We start from the raw sequence: 22650 nt of genomic DNA on the forward strand, positions 1-22650 counted from the left end.
GCTAGTAACTAACTGTTAATATCTATTGTACATTTGTCACCGCATGATGATGCCACTTGACATTCTAAAAATAAAGAGAAAACGAGAGTGTGCAAATCACTATTTTGCGTTCATAACTCAAAATAGCCATTATTCTGCCACTCGACGGCATGATTTTTCCGGCTTTGTAACTGGGTACCAGCCGATGCATTGTCACAAACACAGAACAAAAGTTTGCCCTAAATTTGGAAACAAAAGTGAAGTTAAATGCGGCAAAAAGTTATACTCTTATTGAAAGTTTTGCTTCCGAATTTCTGCGCACCTACGGATGTTCCATGCTTTTCTTCTTTTTCTTGGAAAACATGAAAGGCACTCGTGATAAACACTAGAGTTGTGCATTTTCGACTCATGAAGCAAATCTGCGTGTGTATTTCGCTGCCAACTTTGATTGTGTCGGTTTCAAAAGCTTGATCAGCAAAGCAATATCCACTCATAAGCTCTTGCGACTTATTAGGGTGATTGAATTGAAAGGAGACCAAGGAGTGGCTATATTGCTTTATTCTTTTTCCCTTCAAAAAGTTGCTATAAAATTATGAAACTTGTCCTTTTCTTTGAAAGTGTTTGACAGGCTTAGAGCAATGTCCACGAATTCAAAACTATGGAAGAGCACAAGAAGTTTATAGTGCGACTGGTAGCTAGACGTAAGGTCCTGTGTTGTTATTAATTCATGTGTTTAACAATTTTTTATAAAGGAAATTGAATCAAACGATGTATAAATAATTAAAATCACAATTACATTGAGTCTTGGATCAAAACATCCTGAACAATGTCAGGAGGATCCTTAATTCATACTCAAAACGTCCTGAATAATATGTTCAATATTTTTTTAAAAAGAAAGTGATATATAGATAAATGACACCATAATTACACGGATTCATGAATGAGAATATCCTGAACAATGTTAAGAGAAACCTTAAATCATATTCAGATCATTGCATGTATGAATAGTTTGTCTAGTCTATGGACAACTCTAGTAAACTTTCTTGAATAGCTACACGTATTATAATATCAGTGAATTAAATACATCATGTGATGCATTTAAAAATTAGTGTTAAGATGCTTCATATATACCAAGTCTCTCTTACTCTGTCTCTATATTGTAAACTAGCTAACTTGAAGGATCATCATAACATGACTTGAATTCTATATCGTAGTGATATTCTTGACTAACTGGGAAGCAAAGACTTAAGACTATGTTCTATTTGATTCTACAGAGATTACCCAACAAGGAGAGAAAAACTACAAAGAATGCAAAAATATTTAATATTTATAAATACATATTATGGCAAGGCTGAGTCAGCTTAAGTAACCAACGCTCTGCAGTTTATGACTGCTAATGACTGTGTCAAAGAATAATACATTAACAATTTGGTAAAGGCCCGGGGAAGGTCTTTTGTTTCGTTTTCTATTCTTTAACAGTTAGTAAAATAGTGGAAGCATTGTGCCAATTAGAAAATTCAAATTGTATGAAGGGTAATTATACAAAATGGTCCATGAGATTTGCATGATTAATAGAAATGATCATTGAAATTAAAAATCAATAGAAATGGTCCTGAGATTGTCCACCATCCATGATTTTGATCCTTCTATTAAAAATGATTTTGGGCAATTTTCAAAGCTTTGTAACTCAATCGTTTCTTAACCAAATTCGACCCATAATATATCAAAATGAAGATAGGAAAGAGTAGAATAAGATTATAACTATTTTTAAGCCCCATGGTTGCTGGAGATAGCCGGAAAGTAGCCTGAAATATGACTGGTCCGCGGGAAAACTGGAAAACTCGCCGGAAACTGGATAAACTTTAAACGTTCATAACTTTTTCAATACTCAACCAAATCGATTGATTCAAAAACAAAAATAATACTTCTTGACTAGACGAAGAGAAAAATACCTTTTTCGAAGGCTAACTTGCCGTGGTTTGTTTGGACAATGGCTTGAAAATGGCTAACCATTTTCGAGCAGTTTTCCGGACAAACCATGGCGAGTTAGCAGTAAAGAAAGATACCATTCTCTTGTCTCATCGAGAAGTATGATTTTATTTTTTGAATCACTCGATTTTGTTGAGTATTGAAGAAGTTATCAATGTTTAAAGTTTACCCAGTTTCTGACGAGTTTTCCAGTTTTCCTGCTGACCAGTCAGCTTTCAGACTATTTTCCGGCTATCTTTGGCAACCATTGGGCTTCCAAATAGGTATAATCTTGTTCTACACTTTCTTATCTTTATTTTGATATATTATGGGTTGAATTTGGTTAAGAGTCGATTGAGTTACGAAGCTTTGAAAATTGTCCAAAGAGTTTTTAAATGAATGACCAAAATCATGGATGGTGGACAATTTCAGAGACCATTTCTATTGATTTTCAATTTTATGAACCATTTCTATTGATCATGCAAATCTCAGGACCATTTTATATAATAACCCATTGTATAAATAAAGTAAAAGGGAGAGCTGCAGTTGTTAGAAGAACCGGTCAAGTAGATTTTTGACCTCTTGAAGAATCTTTTGATGTGGGGCTCCTTTCACATTTGATCCAGAAGATCGAGTAGGGTATTTTTTACTCTAGGATTTCAATGAGACAAACCCCATCTTTATTTTTGCTTATTAAATTTGCAATTTGCATCATAAATCTTGGTTTTTCAGGCACATCTCATGTATACATACATACATATATATATATATTTATGTGTTAGGAAATACTCTGAGTGGAGTGGATGTTGAATAGTCATTTCCAATGTTGACTATTGGCCTTCAAGTCAATCGGAATCATTGCTATCAGGATTTAAAAACATTAGGCTGAGATGGATAAAGGTTCTAGTGAATTGGATTGTCAGCATTTCTTCAGCCATATATAATTAAAAACAATCTGTTTGGAAGCTGACTGGAAAGGAAAAGAGAGGACTAATGGAAAGAAGAGAAAAAGTTGTGCCAAGTAAAACTTGTTGAACTAAGAAGTTATATCTGGAAGAGAAGCTGTTCATTATTTCTGCAGAATGGCCCTTGTTATATGTAACCTTATCAAAACTACATTATCAGAAGCGAATGTGAGGCAATTGGTCGACGAGTGGTGCATTGTCAGTCAACCAGCTGTCTCACCTCTCGTACAATAGAAAGGTCTCATTTTTAGCTTTAATTTTTTTTAACTTTCATGCTTACAAGTTAGCATGCTGATTCTTGGACTGGAGTTCCCCCTTATAATACATGCAAACGCAAAGGACTACGTACATATGCATTGTCATATCAGCTTATAGCTAGGCCCTCTGAACGGATTCAATTATTGAGCGGAAAAGTTAGGCACACTCTGCTATCTCTTGATCAAGTGGACTTCTGATCCATTATTGGCTGCGTTAGCTTAGCTTAATCCAGGCAAAACCTGGCATATATATGCAGTACTCATACTATTTTATATCAATAGTCATTCAGCTGGTTCCGACTGAAGGGGGTTGTTCCTGCTACTACCTTAAAGCCGAGGGCACGAAGCTGCATATGCATCGACCCTACCTATATATATTTTAGCCGTCAAATACCATGGCTAACGGAAGCCATGCAAAAGTAGAAAATCAGTACAGTGTTGGACAACTTCTAAGGGTTACAAAAATTGGAGTAGAGGCAATACTTTTACTCGTACTTGTGTAGTCGGTTCATGAATGAGAAGATGTCATCCTATTAATGGAAGCCATGTAAAAGTAAAATCAATACAATGTGGGATGACTTCAAGGGTAGCAAACATTGGAGTAGGGGCAATAGTTTTTACTAGTACTTGTGTGGTCTGTTCACGAATGAGAAAACGTTATCCTATTAATATAAGTTAGTAACTTTATAAAATACACACATCCATATATCGTGTGTAAGTTCATAAGTGTGGTTCAAAACAACAAATTAACATACTGAGTAGGGACAGTAACTTTCACTCATTCTGACCTAGATTATGAGAGAACACTATCTTATTAATACGAGTAACTCACAGCTCACAACTCCATATCCTACGAAGTAGTAGATAAATATGACTCAGAAAGTTATATTGTGTATGTACGGATAAGATAGCTTGTCGCTAATGAGAAGTGATTAGGCAACTGATCACAACAAAAACATAGGTTAGATGCAGCTTGATGCCCTTAAATTCGAGGGTTGGGTGCAAGTTAACTCAAATGTGTCTACATCCTAAAGATTCTTTTTCTCAGTGTGCACACCTAACAAAAAACCTGCCCTCTACTACATCGATGGTGACTTCCATTACCAATGCCAAAGTTCCTATTTTATGTCACTTATTGTGGACGCAACTAATTAAAAAAAAGTCAACAATCTCATGCTTTTCTTCTTTAAATCACTTTTTGCATTAAAGTCATCCATCTTAAGCAACCGCCCCAACCCCATCGATCGGATTGATTTACGCTTTGATTAGATTTAGCTAGCTTAAACTATGTACTCTCTCCTAATTCATGTATTTATGCTTAGTGACTTTTGATTAATTTACCTAGTCAAAAGACACCAAGCTAAATTACCTTTCTGATTAGACATTAATCTCCCAAATTACTTACATAGTTTCTTTCATTATAAACATGATGATAGTCATGACGCACCAGTAGTCATTGTGCACGTCATGTGTGACATGTGTGTTTATACTTCTTCTTCTCTTTTTGAGTAGAGAGTAGCTAACACAATTCATACCATGAGTAATTAATAGCTCATATTAAGGGTTTATGGTGCCACATCCTACAATAATCGTGCAAAACATGAACGAACCACTTGGGTAATTTCAAGAAACTGCATGCATTATGCATGAAATGTCTAGAGCCATAAACCCATCAAATAAAATGCTTATAATTTACAAAAAGATAATGCAAGGTTCTAAAAGGTGCTAGTCGGATGGTGGGCAGGGATCTAGCACTTAGTGGTGGGCAGAGGCCTAGCGGCTAAACGTAGCGGGGGCCTAAGCGTTTTTTTGTTAATTTTAATTAAATTTATTATATAATATATAAATAAATGTTTACTTATATTTAAAAAGGTACATAATTGTATTGAAATACATAAATTGCAACATAGAATGACATATAAATTTAAGGATTCAAAACATAAGGAACAAGCATATATGACTGTTCATCCAAGTAACCACCAAATCTCTCATACAATTTAATGGAAAATTAAAATGTGAAATGGAAGGTATTTGTTTTATGTCTAAATTAGAGTCGCGACCTAGGCGGATCTATACGGGCTACGCTTGCGCTTAAGCATGTCTAAGAACCCTTTCTTATTGTATAAATGCCTAGAGATTAATCATGGCGATAGCCAACCGCCTAACACCTAGACAGAGCCTAAACGACGTTAAGCGGGGACTTTTAGAACAATGTCACTCTCAAGCAATAACTTTGGCCCTTGATTTTCCAAGTTTGACCTAATCTCACAAAGTTAATTGAATTGAATTGGTCTCTCTCTTATAATTTCAATTGGTTTATGATGTTTGCTAGCTACAAAAGTTTAATTTTGTTGACTACATAAAAGTTCAGATGTGTTTGTAATTTTGCATCTTTCTTCCTTCTCGTCAAGTAGGCGGTGATGGAAGCTCTGTTTTGTTTTTCCTTTCCCACATTGATCCATTTTATAAGAGAGATAAATCACAAATTACATATGGGTGTTTTCTTTGTATGATAGGAAGGTAATTAATAAATAATTATTCAAGTTACACACCTAATTAAAGTTTAAACATGTAATTAACATTGCACCTTGCTTCAAGTAGTTGAAAGAGTAGTCTATATTAATCTCTATCGTGGTGGGTGCTTCTGTGCCCATCAAAGAGCAAAGCAACTACCAACTCCCCATTAATGCATGGAGTTGCTACCGTTTAACTAATACAGTCGTGTCCGCCAATAAGCTCAACTTAAGTTGGTGTTAACTATGACAGGTTTTCCCACATGTGTACGTGTTAGCCCAAATCAATCTTATTTTGTTTCTTCAATATTTTAATACTGTAAAAGAATAGAGAATTAGATGAAGATCTCAATCAAGTTAGTGTTATCTAAGAAAAGACATGGAGTACTCGGGGTTAACGAAAGACTTGCTGCAAAACAGAGTGCAGTGACGTTTTAAGATTCGTATAATCGACCCATTTAGTGAGATAAGACTGTTGTTGACGTTGTTTGAACATTTTAATCCTCTTTTATCTGTATTCAAGATTTAAAAGTAAGTAAGTTCCTTCGAAAATGAAGTAAAAGTGTTATTTTGGGTATTGCTACGATGTGCTTGACAAGTTGACAACTATTTGGTTTTGAGGAAGACTAGCTAATAGGGTTAATTTTTTATGTTTGACATCTTGGATGTTATATCTCTCAATGTAAATCTAGCTAGACTCATACATGTCAACAATAATATATTGAATTATTAATTTGAATAACCGGTTTTAGCATGCAATGCATTATATGTACAAAAATTTAAAGACTTGTTTGTAAGTGTTTTTGCAATGATTGAAAGGCTTTTAGAAAAAATATTTTTGGGTTCTAAAAGCACTTGAAGTGCTTTCATGTGCTTCTTGCAAAAAACATTTTAAGTGTTTTTCTAGGATTCACTTAAATTTTTACTAAGGATTGGTTCCAAAATATTTACACCAAAAGTAATTTCAGGCATTTTAAAAGTACTTTCAAACCAGACTTAAACTTGCTTTTGTATACATATGGTTGAGAAAGTTTGTCCATCACGTAAACACTGTTTATTTTCTTATAGTTGGTAGAGTTTAGCGTGAATCACATATCTCATTTTAGTCCTTCCACCCGTACATTACTTAGTATATATGCAGTTTAATTTTATTGAGAAAATGTGAGAACGCATTATGTATTCTAAATCTTATAATTATTAATTCAAAACTTCTAGGTCCTACTTCTCTTCACTACAAACTTTTACGCGTTATGTTTTGGTTGGTTTTTGGTACTATATACGTACATTAAAGTAGACAAGATCTATCACTGTTGTATTGAAGACTATACATGGATTGTCCAGCTAACACGATAACCACATGGGCATACCAATAACGTACTTGCCTAAATGATGTTTATATATAAAGTATACTAGTATTTTGCTACACACATGGACGATAACCACATGACCATACCAATTATGTACTCATCTAAATGATATTTATATATACTAATCTCTTATCATACGCTGACACGTGTGGCAACATACTCTTTTATTTTTGTTTTATTTAAATTTAGAACATGTGATTCAAAATTTTCAACAAAAAAAAAAAAAAAAAAAAAAAAAGGAAATCTGCAAAACTACTTCAGTACGTGGAGAAAAGGAAAAACGTGGGATGGGGCATTTACTATTTTTCCATTTTTATTAAATTATCTATGTCAAGAGTTTTAAGAAATGGACATTCTTAATATATTAAAAGGAAAACTAATGAAAATGACTTGAAACCTTTGAGTTTTAATGATAATAACAAAATAAAGGGTAAAATGAATAGTACAAGATTTGACTTTTTAGTGTAAAAATATAATTTTTCGTTAAAACTCCCATTATTAAAAGCTTCTTAATATTAAAGTGCTGGCTTTATATAGATAAAAAAATTATAGTGGATGGGAAAAAAAAAAGCTCTCAATTCTCAAACGTTACTTAAATTTTAGATGATGGCCTTTAATTTTGCTAAAATAATTATCAGGTAAATGGCATTGACGTAAGAGGTGGCGATTTACATGAAACGTAATTTATAGCTACGTAATTTTTTTGTTCAATGATATACTGTTGTGTATAATTTTTTTATATAACAATGTATTATTAAATTTATACTCTATGTGGCTGTAAATTTATTTACGTACGTAACAAAAATATAGACCAAAAATCGAACAAAAAAAATTTCAGAAAATAATATGAAAGTATATTGTTGATCAAGTACTACGGGGAGAGCCGGCAAGAGTCGCAGAAAGGCGGAGGATAGAAAAAGGAAGGCTGCCGTGGGTCACGCGTCAGCAGGGACAAGCACGTGATTTTAAGTGCTGCCGACTAGACTACGGTCAAATACCGGTAACACTTGTGCCACGTATTGCCTAATATTCCAAACACTGTCTCCCTAATAAAACTTTGAACAATTGACCACACATGGAAATCATCCGGAAGGGCTTGCATGGGACTAATTTGTCGTCACGTGACGTCGCGTGTTAATAACATAAAAATATGTGGTAGGTTTTTTACATTACATAAAATGTCACTATAACAGTAAATTTATGTCATACAAACTGTTCTCCCAAGCTTTGTAAAATTATCGTTGTACATAAATTTGCCCTACTTTTTTTATTTTTACTTAGAGATATTTATAATGAGCAATAAAATTAGACTGTTGGATTGCATTTTATTTGTGCTAATTACATTTCTAATAGTCCATGAGAATAAAACTACCCGTTTAACCGTACTGCACATTTTCATCTTCTGTCATTATATCGAACCGTCAAAATTTTAAATAAAATAAAATAAAATTTATACCTGGAAGGTCACGTTATTTAAATCTAATCACATATTACCATATGTGATTTTTGTTATTTAAGCGGTATAGCTTACTTAAATATTACGCCACCAGTATCGTCAAGGGCATGTTTTGAACAATCGATATTATCTACACTAAGAGAGTGGGGGGTGGTTTTGCCTCACTCTGTAATGCATTTTAACGATCTGAACCGTCTGCCTTTTAGAACATCGTTCATAAATCATCCTCACAAAAAAAATTAGACAAATCCAAAATCATTAAGACATTCATTTGTAATAAAAAAAATAAAAAAAAGGATGAATACGGTTCTACAAAGAAACCCTAAACCGTTAATCCAATGATCATATAATTTCAAATTTTGGTGATTTTTGATGTACATAATATTTCCTAAAAAATAAACGGTTTGAATCGTTGAAATACAATATAAAAATAGACTCCAAAATGTATGTAAAAAACTATGCAAAAAATGATGCTACGTATCCATCCTCTATATTTATAGTGATCATACTATACGATACTTTAAATTAAGAACTAAGAATTAATCGTATCAATCATGTAACGAGTACTGTATTATCAATTAAAGTTGTCGAGGAATATGATGCCTTCAATATTTGTAACTTTATTCGTATGAATAAACGGGAGTAGCAAAGGACTAACAATGTTTCCGTTTGAGGAGTCACTTTTTGGTCCTCCCAATTGGAAGGTGCTTTGTCAACCTCCTCCATAAAAGTGATAGCTAGCAAAGTCCATTCAAACTTATAGGCTCACTCTTTCTCTCTCCATTATTATATATATATATATATATATATATATATATATATATATATATATATATATATATATTGTATTCTCCAAACCAAACCATATCCAGAGAGAGAAATTTCAAGTCTTGAATCAAAGAGTAGCAGTCCTCCAATCTCCATAGTTTAATTCCCTTGTCTAAACCCTTCTTTCTTCCATGTCTGATCATGAACCTAAAGACCTCTACTACCATGACCTATTTCAGTATGAAGCTCATGAACACCTCAATGGTGGGATGGTCAGCATCAACGACCACCAAAATTTGCAAGGGTTTGATGTGAATCCTTCATACATGAACTTCACAGAGTGTTCCAAAGGATCTGTGGACTATAACTCACTTGCCACGGCTTTTGGCTTGTCATCTTCAACATCTGAAGCACTATTTTCATCCGTTGAAGGCAATCAAAACGCTGTTGATGATCTTGGAGGCGGCGGCGGTGAAACTCCTTTGACGCCAAACTCTTCAGTGTCTTCTTCTTCAGCTGAGGCTGATGCTGATAAGGACTGTGGTAAGAATAAGAAAGATAGGCAGCCAAAAGGGTCATCAGAAGATGGAGATAGCTCTAAGAAAGTGTAAGTTTGAACTGAATACATATTAATACTGTCTTAGGTTGCAAGGAGGTTTGTACCTCAGTTGGTTAAGAGTAATTCTTCTTTCATTTGAGGTCCTGAGTTTGAATCTCCCCTATCGCTCGTATTAATTAAAAAAAAATAGTCTGGGTAATTAATGACATGCACATATACCTGATCTGATCATGTTTGATATATTTGATGACCATACAGGAGCAAACCAGCAAAAAAGAAGGGAGAGAAAAAGCAAAAAGAGCCACGATTTGCCTTCATGACCAAGACTGAGGTTGATCATCTAGAAGATGGATACAGATGGAGAAAATATGGACAAAAAGCTGTGAAAAATAGTCCATTTCCAAGGTAATTAATGGATATATAATGTTTTAATTCCTAGCTATTTCTTTGTTTGCACTTAAAAGAACCCACCAAGAAAAACCCTTAAACAGGAAAAATAAGCAATATATTCGAAAGTTGATTAGTTTGTTTCATTCATGTGCTATAGTTTTCAAGGATTTAATTTATTTTTTAAATTTTACTCCACCAAACTGTGCCAAAAAGTCATGCAAAGGACATACTAATCACTAAAACCAAAGGTTGACTAATTTGGTTTTCCAAAAAAAAAAAAAAGGTTGACTAATTTGTTATATATGATCCCAAATATTAGTCCTATATACTAATATATCTCGCAAATTGTGTATTGGGTAATGAAGCTAAATTAAATCAAGAAGAACCCTTTTAATCAATTAATCCGCCATTTCTTAATTTGTTTGGTAGTAAAACTGAAAAAAGTTTTTTGACAAAAAAGCCTAACAAATTAAGTTTGATTTGAGCACGACTCTCTAATTATTTATGTACTGCGGTTCTCCATTGTAGAAGCTACTACCGATGCACGACACAAAAATGCGGGGTCAAGAAACGCGTAGAGAGGTCGTACGAGGACCCATCTACTGTGATTACGACATATGAAGGCCAGCACAACCACCAACTTCCAGCAAACCTAAGAGGAAATGCGGCTGCAGCATTGTTCCCACCTTCTATGCTAAACCTGTCGAACTTGGCTGCTGGTGGCCCGAGCTCTACCTTTCCTCAGGAACTCTTGTTTCAAATGCCCCAATACATGATCAGTAGCAATGTTAATCAGGGATCGTCACGAAACCCTAATCATCATCTGCAGCAATATCAACTGCCTCATGCAGCTGCTGATCAGTATGGACATTTGCAGGACTTTGCTCCTTCCATGTTCCTCAAACAAGAGCCTTGAATGATCTCCCTCTCGATCGATCTCTAGCTCGTTAATTTGTAGATACGATTAATTATTATATATACTAGCTAGTCTCATGACCTTGATTGATCATCCTTGATATTTTTAATTAGTGAGCTAGCTAGGTAGCAGATACTACGTACCCTTCACTTCTAATCATTTGAATTCCACTTAGATTTATGAGCCGGAAATTACTGATAGCTTTAGCAGTAGAGCACTTATCCTACACACTTATCGTCAAAGAGAAAGTTCGGTTCTTTCTCCGATCTCTCGGTGTGTAAGATTAATTTGGACTGTCCTTGTACAAATAAGTCCATTGAAGATGGCATCATCCAGAAGTGGGAATTTTTTTCTCCTCGGTCTTCCATTTGGAGATAATTTGCTAGCTCGAACTGCTTCTATCTAGTTGAAGTTAAGTGGATTTGTAAGATGTTGAGTTTATTTACAGTGGTTCGAACGTAGTGCATGCGAATTGAGAATTGCATGCTTCATGCTTGCATGTCTTACTGCAAGTGGTGCAACAAGATTTTCTTATTTACGGTTTAAGATGTAAAATCCTTGTTGTGCAGCCTTACTTTCATGCAGCAGGGTGGGATTTTTATTGAGTTGAATATATACTAGTTTTCTTTTTGTTTCTGTATAACTTGGTGAATAATTTCTTTATACGCAATTCCAACAAATAATTTCTTCTCGTAGTACATACGGTGTTCACGGTTCACATGATCATGCATGTCAAACATGATTAATTGAATCGGATCAGCGTTAACCATTTTGGCGCTTGTGAGTGAAACTATGTTAAGATGAATGTTTTTAATACTTGCATCTGTATGTGATGATGCACATATCCTTCTATCTGCGAATAACGTTTACTTTGATCAAATAAAATAACGATCGAAACCGTTCAATTTATTAATCTTCAGTTGAAGATCACTGCTACAAAAATGATCATTCAAATTCGAGATTTTTTAATCATCCAAACATATCAAAAAGATGGATGGTTCATCATGAATATGTTATTTGATACCTACCTCTCGATTTTCTCATACATTTGAATGACTAAATGATTTCCGATTAAAATGATTTTTTGTAAGGATGATTGTCAAATGAAGATAAAAAAATTGAATGAGTCCGATTATGAAATTTGTACGGTTAAGACATGTTTTTTGTAAGGGGAATGAGCTCCTTCCCCAAAGGAGGAATGTAAGTATTATCCCTTTTTGTATGTAAGTGACAGAGATTCTCATTCAAACGAATAAAAAAACAGTACAAAAGTGAAGGCCATGAAAGCCAAAGATACTTGTTATCAATTAACCATTGATTAGTTTAATGCATATGAATGGCTAAACGGTCTCCAAATTGAATGATTTAATTCTTATATATTTTTACCCCATATACGATCTTTAGATGATAATAAAGAGAATGAACAGTTTAAATTATAATGTTTGTATGATGAAGATACGTTAATCATAAGTGAGGGGACAAATAGGTTCCCATAAATGAAACACAGGCATTATCCTATTACTAATATGATAAATATGATCATATATAATGTCAGGATGGGTCAGGAACTGCGAGAGAGATTTTTTTTTTTTTTTTTTTTTTGAAATTTTGTGGTCAGTCTTCGAATGGTCATTGAGTTGATTTGCCACAAAGAGTGAAAGAAAATAGATCTATTCGTGCCATAAGGAATGGGCCTATAAGGTTTTAAACCGTTGTGAAATTCACTTGTGTTTCAGCCTTAGGGTGGTGGTGGTGTTAATTTTCCTCCATCAAGTAATTGTTAGCACTATTTTCCAAACTGAACCATCACGATGAACAAACTTCTTCAACTTGTACTTGAAATTAATATATTTCACACGTTCAATTAGCATATACATATGTAAACCTTTCGTATATGATGGTCTGAGACCAGTGCATCCACTGATTGATACAATATTGGAAATGGAGAATTGAACTCAATATCTCAAGAACATAAGTGAATGTTTTTAACTAACTAGGTCACAAACCTCATGCTCAGTTGGTTTAGGCAATCCTACTTTTGAGTCAAACAAATGTGTGTGTGTGTGTGTGTAGCTGCAAACTGCATTGGCTATGATTGAATTCAATCTAGTTTGAGCATGATCGGAAACGTAGATGATTAGTCTTTTCCCGATCCACCCATTAAAAGAGGACATTAATCCTAGAGAAAACCTTGCAGGAAGTTAAAATACAAAGATTTAAAGCTGGGCGAGCATATACCTTTGATTTTACATGCAGACCATATAATCATATAAAATGTTTGAATCAATGTATAACAAGCACTTATGTCGGAAAAAAAAAAAAAAATACATGCACTGATGCACCTCATGCAAAATATTGTTTATTTCTTAATTTTTTGATTTAATAAATAAATATAACTTTATAAGATATAGTTTATTTAATATTGTGGCGATGTGAAAGTAAAGGAGTTTCACATTGATAAAAAAAAGAACTTTGCAAGGGTTTATAAAAGGTCGGGCTGCTCCATATATTGTCAATTGATTTTAATAATAGAACTCCAACTTTTTTCATGGTTTCATAGTAGGTTGACCTACGTGTGAAGCCTAACGGCTACACGTGCTCCACGTCACTCAATTCGTGTTGTCCACGTGTTTAGCTTGAAAATTCGTCACACGTGAGGGAGTGTGTGAGGATGTGAAGGTAAAAGAATCCTACATTAGTAAAAGGAGAAACCTAGCCAACTTTCTTCCAATATAGACTATATAATTTATATCATTTTGCATGGATCGCCTAACAACATCTCCAAAGAAGAAGTCAAAATATTCACATCAACAATAACAGTAAAAAAAGGCAGCATTAGTGTTTTCCAATTGTAATGCCAAATCCTATGTTGCATGATGTGAATTGCTATCAAATTCAAAATTTATTTTTAGTGATTAGTAAATGTTTTTTTTATCACTTTTTTAATTATTATTGTTCTAAAAATACTTTTGCAATTATGAAAAGTAAACAACGTAATGATCTTCGGTTTAAATTTGAGAATAAATTTTTTCAAAAAAAATCAAAGTGGCACATAAGCTTATAAATTTAAACATTATGTTTAGAAGTTGACATCTCATTTATAGATGCTCTAACAAATAAAAAAAATGTTTGGTATATAAAGGTGCATGATCCCTAGAGGGACCTCTGCCGGGAGCAATCATCACCATGTAATTAGCACTTAATTAGTAATTATTTAATGTTTGATAGCACAAAACCTAAACGGAGATCAGCATATGCCACCTTAAAACTTAATTATTTAATGTTTGATTAGCACAGATCTAGTTGCTTCATTTAGACGGCCAATTTTACATATCTGACAAAAATACTCTCTTCTTGAACAATACTCATGTATAGATTGGCATCGTTGTGCTCATAAAATAAAGAAAGTTTATTCTTGACGTTTACTTCAAAGAAAGTAATGATATGTTTACATATAAAATGGAATTGAATCCTATCCGGATTTACTTTGTAGGAATTCTCACGTCTTAATCATTCATCGTGTATTATGCTGTCAGAAAAGCATTTAACTTTTTTTTATTTAAAATTAAACACAAATAGTATCTGACCAAAACTGACCACAAGATGTACGATGAACGGCTAAGATATGAGGATCCTTAAGATCCCCACAAAGTGGATCCGAAGATGATCCTCTTCCATCTAAAGTAGGTATGAGAGGAAACGAAATTATTTCGATTTCTAACTTCATCACGTTTACTAACACATAAAAAATCAAAATTTATATGAATCACATTCTAAAATTTATAATTAAATACACGTAAAACCAAAAATTAGATCAATCAGAAGAGCATTTGATCTAATGCTCATTCATCGAGAGTTTTAACGAAAAGCTCACGGTACTGTTCACTTTAACGAAAAACTACATTTTTACACTAAAAAGTCAATCATGGTACTATTCATTTTACCATTTATTTTGTTTTTATCATTAAAACTCAAAGTTTTCAGGTCATTTTCATTAGTTTTCCTCATTCTTTATTCTCTCAAGTTCATTTTTTGTTTTTCTTGCCGTATTCCTAGTAAGAGAAATGCTAATTCTTTATTTCTGATAATGAGACTTTTTCAAAAGTGAGATGCTTCACGTACTCTCTGTCATTTCAATATTTAACGTCAATTTTCATGCTAATATTATAAAATAAATATGAGATGACAGAAAGTACATGAAGAGTCAAGTTACTTAACATTTATCTGTTCAAATTTCTGTTAGAAAATCTAGTCAATGATGAGGTCAAAGATTAGTAGTTATTGAACATGAAATAATTGTCTTAATTAGGTTAATCCTAAACATTAAACAAATCGCAATTATCACCTAATAATTAAATTACCAACTTAATTACGTTTTAATTATGTTAAGAAAACAAAAGGCCAACTAAACCACAACAACCCACCACCACCACCACCAACCGCTTGGGGAAAAACAAACTTCACTGGAGAGGGACGTTCCTTCCGACATTTTCCCTATTCTTCAAGCAACAGCCTAAAACGACAGCGTCTTCTTCTTCTTCATCCTCGATCTTCAGCTAGGGTTTTCATATTTATCCCCAATGTTCGATAGAGTAGTCAGTCTCTGAACTTCCTTCGACTAGGTACTTTTCTCTGCGTCGATCTACGCTTCGTATTTCCCATTCCTGCTACTGTTTTTTTTGTTGAATTTCGATTTGGGTTTTTCAGTTCGGAGCCTGATTTGGGGATTTTGAAAATGGTGGACGCGGGGCCAGTTACACCTGGACAGGTAGCAAAGACTGTTAATTTGTTTTATGTGATTTGATCTTCTGCTGATTTAATTGAATTCCTAGACTTTTTCATTTTCTTAGTTTGATTTGTAGTTGTTCAATTCTGATGAAGATCTGTGAATGTTAGGAAGTACTGGTTTTTAATTTTTGTTGAACAATAAGAACTTGCTTTGTTCTTTAAGTTCTTGATCCGAAGAAAGTTGCGTGATTTTGTAATGGAATTGCCTTTTGTAGTGGCTGGTTGGGTTATAGTAGCACATAGAAAGGAAGCCCTATTTGGAGTAGTAAATCTTGTATCTTGGTAACAAAGAAAATGCAACATTGTACAACGATGGCTCTGTTCAACTAATCCTTAATATTTTATTTTCTACCCAAGTAGATCAAGGATCTTGTTTTTATTCTAGTAATATCATAACCAAGAGACTCGCATTTCTGTTGGTGCATGGGAAACGCAATGCCTCAATGTGTTTGGACTTTTGTGCAATTCTAAATGCTTGACATGCAATCAAACTAGCTACACTTTTGAGCCTGTGTTAAATAGATCTGTGTCAAACGTTATGAAAGATCTTGTTTTGGTATCAATAATGTAAGAACTAAATGAATGAGCAAATTTATTGAAGCTTTCTATATCATTCCCCAGGTGTCGTTTTTGCTTGGAATCATCCCCGTTTTTGTTACATGGATATATTCAGAGTACTTGGAGTATAAAAAATCTTCATCTCATCCTAAAGTGTGAGTTCCTTACCTTCAAAGTGGCAATATGAATTGGTCTTTTGTTTTGTTGGCATCAACTTACATGCTTCCACTTACCTTTTATTGAAATATGAAATATGGAGTTAAATATTTCATTTATATTCTATTCTGTTAGCTGATACAGTAATGCTGGCTTCCCTAGTTCACATAGTTTGACTGTGAGATAAGTGTGACAGGGAGTGCTTTTATTTTTCACCTCCTCACTTTTCAATCGAAAGGAGCCCACCCAGGCCTCATGCAGAGTTTTGTGGCCATATATTATGGTACTTGATAAATCAAGCCTAGTACAAACAAAGTCCAAGTGAAACCCTTGTCTCTTTGGGTTTTTCGTTAAAATAAAGGAAGAAAACAGAAAAGCACCGACTTTTAAGGGATTCTGATAATGATGAATAAACAAGCACACTTTGAATGTTTAACAGAACGTAGTTATAAATATGGTCAACTAGTGATTTCTTCTATTCAACGATCATTACCCAACTAGTCTACATAAATCAAATGTGGATATTAAAAGTATTTTGAGTACGTTGGATGAGTGGTAATGGTGCTCTAGATATGTCTTTGATTAGAAATGAGATACAAGGATTTTCAAAGATATGATATTTCGAGCCAATATTCTCTAATGCGGAACAACTAAGTTTTTTCTATCCTATTGTAGTCATTCAGATACAGATACTAATCTGGTTGAGTTGGGGAAGGAGACAATCAAGGAAGATGAACGAGCTGTTTTGCTGGAAGGAGGTCTTTCTAGATCAGCATCTACAAAGTTTGATAGTTCATCCATCAAAATAAACTTGATCAGGTTACCATCCATAATATACAGTATCTTCATTGAATTTTTTGGTTGATTTTACTTTTCAAGGTCTTTCTCACATTCCATTTCTCATGAACTTCTAGGTTTCTGACAATGGATGACTCTTTTTTACTTGAAAACCGAGCAACTCTTAGAGTGATGTGAGTAATTACTAATTAGTACAATATGTATCTTTGCAGGGTCAGATTTCTTATTTATATTATATTATATTGCACTTAATGCCAATTGTAGGTCTGAGCTTGGTGCAATTCTATTCTATTTCTACATATGTGACCGCACAAATATACTGGGAGATTCTACGAAGGTACATTTGTCTGCTTCCTGAATGTATTCTTAAATTACCACTAGTTACTTATATGGACAACTTGCACAGACGCTAGTATCATGATAATAAATGTGTATCATCACATCAAAGGTTCTAATCTATTAGCTTTTTCCACATTGTCCGTTCGTTCTCACTGATATTTCTGCCTAAGTGCCCTGAGTTCACCTATCTGGCTCATCATTTCACATCCTGATATAAAAGGATACTATATTTTATATGGCTTCTATTAAAGAAAAAGTTAAGATGTTGGTGTTACTATTTTCCAACGTTGATATACACAAAAATTCTTTCTTTTATATTCAGATGATCACATGCTGATATTTACTATAAGAACAATAAACTGGTTTTTGGTTGTAAAATTGATTAATTATGTGGTTCTTCTTTGAACAGAAATACAATCGGGATCTTTTCATCTTCCTGTACCTTATCCTTGTCATAGTTTCAGCAATGACATCTTTGAAGAAACATACTGACAGATCAGCATTTTCTGGAAAATCCATACTTTACCTAAATCGGCATCAGACTGAGGAATGGAAAGGGTGGATGCAGGCAAGTACTCTTTACCAAGATCATCACTTTTAGGGTACAGATATTTCCTTTGGGAAAGAAGAACTGTGTGCTCTTGGTATTTCTTCTCTCTTTTGTTTTAGGCGGGGAACTGTGAACTTATACCCGTGGTGACCTGCCACTGTTATTTTTACTGTTTGGGTGTTTGTACATAATAACCATGAACCATCCATGCTTGTCTAACTGGAACAAGCATGTGTCATCCTTTGATTTTTTCATTATCGGTTGAACTTAAATTTGGATACTATATGCTTGATAAATCTGTAGATTTGATTGGCTTTTTATTCATTTAGAGTTTATCAGATTTGATGTGAAAACCTACACTGGTACGCTTTAGTTTTCTTCCAGTTGAACATCAAACTTTGTTATATATATATAAAGCTTGGTGCGCTCACTACACTGTTTATAATATTTAGTTATGAATGTACTATGAGTCTAATTCATCTTTTTTGCTTCTTGTCAGGTCCTGTTTCTAATGTACCATTACTTTGCTGCAAGTGAGATTTACAATGCAATACGTGTCTTTATTGCTGCTTATGTTTGGATGACTGGATTTGGAAACTTTTCCTATTACTACATTAGAAAGGATTTTAGCCTTGCCCGCTTTGCTCAGGTAACATGTAGTTCTGGGCAGTATATTCTCACAAATGTCCTTGGGGAGTACTGAAATACTTGTATTCTTTATTGTACAATGCAGATGATGTGGCGGCTGAATTTTTTTGTGGCGTTTTGCTGTATTGTTCTTAACAATGACTATATGCTCTATTACATCTGTCCAATGCACACTCTGTATACTCTTATGGTGTATGGAGCCCTTGGCATCTTTAGCAAGTACAATGAGATCAGATCAGTGATGGCTTTGAAGATTCTCGGGTGCTTTCTTGCGGTTATCTTGATTTGGGAAATACCCGGAGTATTTGAAATAGTCTTTCTTCCTTTATCATTCTTATTGGGTGAGTAACCCCATTCGGCTTTCTGGTTTTTTATTTATATTATGTTTTTCACTGTTGGAAATTCAACCCCCCCAAAAAAAAAAAAAAAAAAATGGTACAGTTGGAAAACTCAAGAGCTTTCATCTTTTCAGCATGGTGGTTCTTCTGATTCTGACTTTTTGATAAAATTTAATCAAACTCATCCTAGAGTCTTTATTTTTTGATATTCGATTTTCATTTTTGGACAGGCTCATTACTTAGAACCTTTGGCCAATATTGTATGAAAAATAGTTTATAACCAATAAAAGATGGTCATCCTCTTGTGAATTATTTATATATATATATATATATATATATATATATATATATATATATATATATATGCATGAATATTGAATAACTTTAGGTGACCAGTTCAAATACTTTCAAGTTAAGGGGCTTGAGGTTTTGGCAAAAAAAAGAAGGCCCGCTTGTACGTATAGGTCTTAAACTAATTTGACATTCTTTATATAAAGAAGACGAAGAAAAGGTTGATATGTGATTCTTGATTTGTTTCCGTGCATGAATTTCTTACTGTTCACGCATTGTTCAAACTTATCGCCTTTGTTTCCTACTGTGCAGGGTATACTGATCCTGCTAAACCAGATCTCCATCGTCTGCATGAATGGCATTTTAGATCTGGACTTGATCGCTACATTTGGATCATTGGAATGATATATGCCTATTATCATCCTAATGTAATCTCTTGAATATCTACATCTGGTTGCTTTTGCTCTCTTGATACTCCAACTACTGAAATTTTAAACGTAATATCTCTTAGGTGGAGAAATGGATGGAGAAATTGGAAGAATCTGATACCAGAAGGAGAGTCTCAATCAAAGCTGGAATATTTTCCAGTTCTATATTTGTAAGTTTCATCCTTTATGGCAGTTATCTGCTTACAAAAAATTGCAAATGTTTTGATCTTGTAATCTGATCTCATGCTCATTATTTCTTTGTTGTTAGGTTGGGTATCTGTGGTATGAATATATTTACAAGCTGGACAAGGTTTCATACAACAAGTTGCACCCCTACACATCCTGGATTCCTATAACGTGAGTGTTATAAAACTTTTTTTTTTCTTTTTCAATTCAAGCAGAATGATTTTCTAGGAGTTTTATCAGATGGCACAATTTTCGGTCGTTTACTCTTCAGTTCATATTAGCGACTTACCATCACCTCTGCTTATTGTGATTTCAGTGTATATATATGCTTGCGGAACTTTACTCAGCAGTTGCGGGGTGTCTCTTTGACTCTCTTTGCGTATGTATTCTTATCTGAGAGTCAAACACAGCAGTCCCTCTTGTAGGGTTAATAATTATTCAGTCCTAAGTGGTTTTTCATGTTTATGAAAGGTTTTGCTGACTCATTTTGTGTACAATTTCACTTTTGTAATGCTAGGTGGCTTGGGAAGATTACTTTGGAGACCTATATTTCACAGTTCCACATCTGGTTGAGGTACGTGACACTTCTATTTTTTTATTTTTCTTTAACTATGACCACTTAATCCATACGTTTTTTGACCAATGGAATGCTTCTTAGTCTTTACAAATGCCTTATTTTCATAAAGAATTACACGAAGCTTTTCCTTTTCTCGTACAGAACAAACACACCTAATGGACAGCCTAAGTGGCTTCTCTCTGTCATTCCAGAATACCCGTTGCTCAACTTCATGCTGACAACCGCCATCTATGTTTTGGTAAGAGAATCTTCATTTAGCCCTTAAAACTTTGCAAGCCAACGGTACTTACAAATTCTCATCTTCCATCTGCTGTTCTGTTGACTTGGTTCTGTAGGTATCTCATCGGATTTTTGAGTTAACCAATACACTTAAGACAGTGTTTGTACCCACCAAAGACAACCAAAGGCTGCTTCATAATTTTCTTGCCGGGGCAGCCATATTTACTTGTTTGTATTTTGTCTCGTTCATTCTTGTTCAGATTCCTCATTGACCCGTAAGAACCTTTCTGCTATGCGCTCACTCTTTATTTGTTCATAATTCCATATATTAACGAGTTTTTCTGCTACAGGCTTAACCGTTCAAGACCCAAAAGTGGTTATACAGATGTTTCCTGTTGGATGTGCATATATAGAAAGAACTTCAATAAGGAATTGGAAGATGTCGGTTGCGAATATAGCCTGCAAAGCTTGCGTTTCAACATTTTTTTTTTTTTTTGTTTTGAGAATGGCAAACTCTCCGTTGCCGTGTGAAAGCTTGGATATGGATGTTAGATTTGGCTTCGGAAAGTTTGGCCGGAGGGCAGGAAGCGGGAAGCAACAATGTAGATCTCTGTACCTTCTTTTTCTTTGTCCCACTGTTTTGTTAAATCACTGAAGAAAATGTAGATCTCTGTGACATAGATTTGTTGTTTGTTATAAGTCAAAGTTCAATTTTTCATGAGCAGTACAATATCTGTTTGACGTAACTGTGAAGAAATGATTATTAAGATATTATTTATTCTATCATCGGGGGAGGGAAATTCGAACTTGAACCTTCTCCTCACCTTCTCCTCCGCCCTCCTCGTGCTCCAAGACGACTCTACAGACGATCCAACTGGAGGATCGAAAGCAAAGTATGCAATCGGGTTGGTACACTATCATATCCAAGAGCGGTGATGGATATGATAGCGTACCAATCTCTCGTTGCAACCTGCGCCGTCTTGGTGGGACTTTTCGGTAGCGGAGAGTGGAAGGGTTTGAGTGTGAGATGGAGGGGTACGAATTAGGGAAGGTATCCTATGTCATGAACTTGATACGGTCAGCCACAACATGTCAACTCTTTGGTGTTGGTATGGTGGGATTGATTTTTTAGGCATAGCCTCTCTTCTCCAATGCCATAAATGTTGTGTGTTTGCTGTGATTATCTTCCATGGCAAAATGGATGGGATTAAGGCAATGGTGACGCAGCATGAAGCTAATAAGGATACCAACGAAAAGCCCTCGAAGAATGAATTCTAGAGCCATCAGATTTTGGGAAAAATTCCAAAGGATTTTGTTTGATTAATGATTCAAGATGATTACAATATTAGTCAGCCAATGGCTTAAATAACCTGATTACAACACCCTAGGGTAATTCAGAGGCCTTAGAAAATTAAATGAAAGCAAAACGACATTAATTGGACGCAAGGTTTTAAAATACTTTAGGCGCTAGTCGGGCAGCGGGCTAGAAGTGGACTAGTCAGATTTAAGTAAATCTTTAGGCGCTAGTCGGGCAGCGGGCAGCGGGCTAGAAGGCTAGGTGGGTACCAAGGTGGACTAGTCAGATTTAAGTAAATCTATTATATTTTGTGTAAATAAGTGTCTGTTTATACTTAAA

The 22650-nt window shown here is 34.4% G+C and overlaps 2 protein-coding genes across 2 annotated transcripts; both read left to right on the forward strand.

Moving 5' to 3' along the window:
- Positions 1 to 9334: 9334 nt before the first annotated feature.
- Positions 9335 to 11781, forward strand: LOC137725820 (WRKY transcription factor 28). The gene is made up of 3 exons (XM_068464615.2): positions 9335 to 9880; positions 10091 to 10237; positions 10751 to 11781. The coding sequence occupies exons 1-3, from the start codon at positions 9465 to 9467 to the stop codon at positions 11136 to 11138; spliced, it is 951 nt and encodes a 316-aa protein (XP_068320716.2). The 5' UTR covers positions 9335 to 9464; the 3' UTR covers positions 11139 to 11781.
- Positions 11782 to 15516: 3735 nt separating this feature from the next.
- LOC137725584 (protein REDUCED WALL ACETYLATION 3) lies at positions 15517 to 21738 on the forward strand. Its single transcript, XM_068464317.2, has 17 exons — positions 15517 to 15760; positions 15846 to 15906; positions 16548 to 16639; positions 17316 to 17459; positions 17555 to 17611; positions 17703 to 17775; positions 18187 to 18345; positions 18827 to 18976; positions 19061 to 19316; positions 19917 to 20032; positions 20116 to 20202; positions 20301 to 20389; positions 20535 to 20597; positions 20736 to 20792; positions 20937 to 21033; positions 21131 to 21289; positions 21365 to 21738. Exons 2-16 carry the CDS (start codon positions 15874 to 15876, stop codon positions 21284 to 21286), a joined length of 1629 nt encoding a protein of 542 aa, XP_068320418.1. The 5' UTR covers positions 15517 to 15760; positions 15846 to 15873; the 3' UTR covers positions 21287 to 21289; positions 21365 to 21738.
- Positions 21739 to 22650: the final 912 nt, after the last annotated feature.

This window comes from Pyrus communis, chromosome 5 (genome assembly GCF_041283825.1).
Source record: "Pyrus communis isolate YQ-2024b chromosome 5, ASM4128382v1, whole genome shotgun sequence".
NCBI classification, from domain to species: domain Eukaryota; kingdom Viridiplantae; phylum Streptophyta; class Magnoliopsida; order Rosales; family Rosaceae; genus Pyrus; species Pyrus communis.